The sequence below is a fragment of the Nematolebias whitei genome, chromosome 19 (assembly GCF_014905685.2).
Source record: "Nematolebias whitei isolate Nwh7 chromosome 19, NemWhi1, whole genome shotgun sequence".
Classification (NCBI taxonomy): domain Eukaryota; kingdom Metazoa; phylum Chordata; class Actinopteri; order Cyprinodontiformes; family Rivulidae; genus Nematolebias; species Nematolebias whitei.
In genome coordinates this window covers 29379093-29383526 of record NC_056516.1, presented here as the reverse complement: position 1 = coordinate 29383526, position 4434 = coordinate 29379093, and the positions used below count along the sequence as shown (strand labels likewise).

General features: G+C 39.5%; 1 protein-coding gene across 3 annotated transcripts in view; it reads left to right on the top strand.

The window, feature by feature from the left end:
• The window catches only part of s100s (S100 calcium binding protein S), a 2081-nt gene extending 1603 nt beyond the window's left edge, over window positions 1–478 (top strand). For all 3 annotated transcript variants that reach the window (XM_037693369.1, XM_037693370.1, XM_037693368.1), the window contains one exon: window positions 59–478. In XM_037693369.1, the coding sequence (XP_037549297.1) occupies window positions 59–241 (183 nt within the window). In that variant the 3' untranslated portion in view covers window positions 242–478. The remainder of the gene's footprint in view (window positions 1–58) is intronic.
• The last annotated feature ends 3956 nt before the right edge of the window (window positions 479–4434 follow it).

Sequence of the window (4434 nt, the reverse complement as noted above, 5' to 3'; positions counted from 1 at the left end):
AAGTAGAATAACAGGGAAGAAATTCTTAATTTTCCGTGTTTCTGTTCTTTTCTCACAGAACTCCAAAGACAACGAAGCGGTAGAAAAAGTGATGAACGACCTGGACGCCAACAACGACGGGGAGGTGGACTTCACGGAGTTCATCATTCTGATGGGGGCCCTCACGGTCGCCTGCAACGACTTCTTCCTGGAATACAAAACAGACGACAAGGGGAAAGAAGGCGAGTCGGCACAGAAGTAGGATCGGATCTGAGCAAGAGAACGAGCGGAGGAGAGGGAGGGGGATGAACTCTAAATCTGATGGCTTCTATTTTTTCCCACTTTGACACAATTTCTAAATAAGCAAAGATGTCAAACGACTGGTTTTCTTCTGCAACTGTTATTCAGAGCGCTGCTCATCCGGATCGAGCTCCACCGAGCCACTCAACACAGCTCAACTCCAAATTCTGTTATTTTTCTAGGACAATGGCTTGAAGAAGGCACTGGGAAGTAATGGTTCTTAGTAAATGAATGTCCGAGCGCTTCTTGCGCATGAATAATTAGTGAACATATATAAAGTTTCAGATCTTCCTATAAATATTGTATGTACTCAGTGTTAAAAAATAGGAGATCTTGCACCTCTTTTGTAATCTTTTTTTTTTTTTTTCAGGAATAACCAATGCTTTAACATATTAAACATCACATTTAACCAACATTTCCTGTCTGTTGATTCGGTTTCTTAAAATATCTGTAAATAATTACGAGGACGATAAACATCTAAATGATGAATATTGTGAAATGCACACTGGCTGTGAATGTTTGAATATAGACAATAAAAAATATGTTGTATATTTGGGATGCATAATATCTATAAAATTTCACTCAAGACATAATGCCAATATGCCAACTTATTTGTTTAGATTTTAATGTGTTGTTAAAAAAAAATCCGCACAGCCGTACAATAACACCGGAATTACAAAACTCATTAAATATTGTAATTTAAACATATGCAGCTCTAATAAAATCAGTATTTCAAATTGTTGAATTCTTAATTTTTGGTTAACTGTGTATTTCATCAAGGGGTGCTGCAGCACCCTCTGCGCCCAAACTTCTTATGGCGGCGAGTGTAAAACTCTGTGACCACAGATGCTGCAGGGAGACAAATAAAGATCAGACTCAAATGATATGTGTTTAATAAATTCAATTTTGATTTCAGACAAGCAGAATATTTAAGAAATGTTGGGATGGGGGAATTAAAAGTCAACATTAATGTGTTAAATCTTGCAATATGTTATGTTCGTTGCCACTAACGCTACAATCAAGAATTAAAAACATGCTAAAAGTTTGGGATTTTTATTTTTTTACTTTTACTTTGGTACATATACTTAACATAGTCAGAAAATTACAAAACAACAATGATAAAATCACTTTCCCCAAAAAAAACAAAAAACAAACAAGAAGTGATGAGTCTTTCAGGTGAGACATAACTCTGCAGCTAAATCACTAAATTAAATATCTGAGCGGCATCTTCAGAAAACTCAGTCCTTTGCTGCCAAACGCTGCTTAAAACTCAAATATGTTGGAAAATAAAACCCAAACTCACTTACCAAAGATGTGATGAAATGTAAAATGAAATAAGTTTAAAATTTGACAATTTTTTGTAAATCATGTACATTAAGTCAACATCTGTGGTTAACACTTTAACTAAATAAGTCTTTTGGATAAAATATGAAACGTTTCAACAAAGAATCCATCCAGAGGACCTGAATCTTCCTTATTAGATTTATCTACCTGGATTGTTGAGCGGGCAGCATGGTGGAGCAGTTGGTAGTAGAGCTGCCGCCTTTCACCGAGCAGGTCGCCGGTTCAAATCCCAGCTGGGGGCTTCTCTGGGTGGAGTTTGCATGTTCTCTCCGTGCATGTGTAGGTTTTCCGGTTTCCTCCCACAGACCAAAGACATGCATGTTAGGCTGACTGGTAACTCTGAATTGTCTCTATGTGTGAGTGAGAGAGTGAAGGGTTGTTTGTCTCTATGTGTCCCTGTGATGGACTGGAGACCTGTCTAGGGTGTCCCCTGCCTCTCACATAGCGATGGCTGGATATGGACACCAGTGACACATGCGACCCGAAAAAGGAAGTAAAGATGATGAATGGATGAATTATTGAGCATGCATCAGGACTATATCGTAGCAACCCATTTTGCCACCTGGATGAACATTTTCAGAGAAGACTTTGCTTATTTCAGCAAGATATAAACAATCTTCTCATTAAACTGTACAAGTGCATGAATAACCAGGTGTGGTGGAAGTCCATACCACTAAAAATATTAGGTTCATGATGAAATCAAAAGCACTGCTGACCCACTAAACATTTTTTTCATTTGTTTTTTGTTTCATGAAACAAGAATGAAAAATAATATTTGTCTCTGACATACTGGTTTGTCTCAGTAAATTTATCATAATATCAAGGACGACATCAAACTTACGACTGACTTAAAAATCGTGATTCTCAATACAGTTTTTAACAAGGTGGAAAGATTTAAGAAGCACAACATTCATAAGCAAGTACTACAGAATGATTTTCTGCTAGCTTCTCAGAGATATCGCAATATTTCTGCCAGAATAAGCACGGTGTGCACAATTTATGAGGGTGTAAAAGTTAATAAAAATAGTGTTTGCATGAAAAGCCACAAAATGTCTGAGACTGGGGTTGTTGGGTTTTTGAGGGGGGTAATTAAATAAAGGACTCTGCCTGCTGAGAGATTGATTTGAATCATTGCAATCTGTCCAGGAGTTGTAGCAGCCTCTAAGACTGAACATTACGCCGAGTCTTCACAGACGAGCATGTTTTTATAACACACATTCTAAGTTCCTCTGAGGCTCCGTGACTTGGACTTACCAAAACTTTATTGTGTTGCAACTACAGTGGGGAGAACAAGTATTTGATACACTGTTGATTTTTCAGGTTTTCCCACTTGCAAAGCTTGTAGATGACTGTAATTTTTATCATAGGTACTCTTCAACTGTGAGTGATGGAATCTAAAACAAAAATCCAGAAAAATACAATGTATGATTTTTAAATAATTAATTTCCATTTTATTGTGTGAAATAAGTATTTGATCATCTATCAACCAGTAAGAATTTTGGCTCTCACAGACATATGTTAGTTCTTCTTTAAGAAGCCCTCCTGTTCTCCACCCATTACCTGTATTAACTGCACCTGTTTGGACTCGTGACCTGTATAAAAGACACCTGTCCACACACTCAATCAATCAGACTCCAGCATCTCCACAATGCCCAAGACCAGAGAGCTGTGTAAGGACATCAGGGATAAAATTGTAGACTTGCACAAGGCTGGGATGGGCTACAGGACAATAGGCAAGCAGCTTGATGAGAAGGCAACAACAGTTGGTGCAATTATTAGAAAATGGAAGAAATACAAAATAACGGAAAATCTCCCTCGGTCTGGGGCGCCATGCAAGATCTCACCTCGTGGAGCGTCATTGATCTTGAGGAAGGTGAGGAATGAGCCCAGAACTACACGGCAGGACCTGGTCAATGACCTGAATAGAGCTGGGATCACAGTCTCAAAGAAAACAATCAGTAACACTCTACGCCGTCAAGGATTAAAATCCTGCAGTGCACGCAAGGTGCCCTTCCTCAAGCCAACGCATGTCAAAGCCCGTCTGAAGTTTGCAAATGACCATCTGAATGATCCAGAGGAGGAATGGGAAAAGGTCATGTGGTCTGATGAGACAAAAATAGAACTTTTTGGTTTAAACTCCACTCGTCATGTTTGGAGGAAGAAGAATGATGAGTACAACCCCAAGAACACCATCCCAACCGTGAAGCATGGCGGTGGAAACATCATTCTTTGGGGATGCTTTTCTGCAAAGGGGACAGGACGACTGCACCATATTGTGGGAAGGATGGATGGGGCCATGTATCGTGAGATTTTGGCCAACAACCTCCTTCCCTCAGTAAGAGCACTGAAGATGGGTCGTGGCTGGGTCTTCCAGCATGATAACGACCCAAAACACACAGCCAGGGCAACTAAAGAATGGCTCCGTAGGAAACATCTTAAGGTCCTGGAGTGGCCTAGCCAGTCTCCAGACCTGAATCCCATAGAAAATCTTTGGAGGGAGCTTAAAGTCCGTGTGGCCCAGCGACAGCCCCGAAACCTGAAGGCTCTGGAGGAGATCTGTATGGAGGAGTGGGCCAAAATCCCTGCTGCAGTGTGTGCAAACCTGGTCAAGAACTACAGGAAACGTCTGATCTCTGTAATTGCAAACAAAGGTTTCTGTACCAAATATTAAGTTTCATTTTTCTGGTGTATCAAATACTTATTTCACACAATAAAATGGAAATTAATTATTTAAAAATCATACATTGTATTTTTCTGGATTTTTGTTTTAGATTCCATCACTCACAGTTGAAGAGTACCTATGATAAAAAT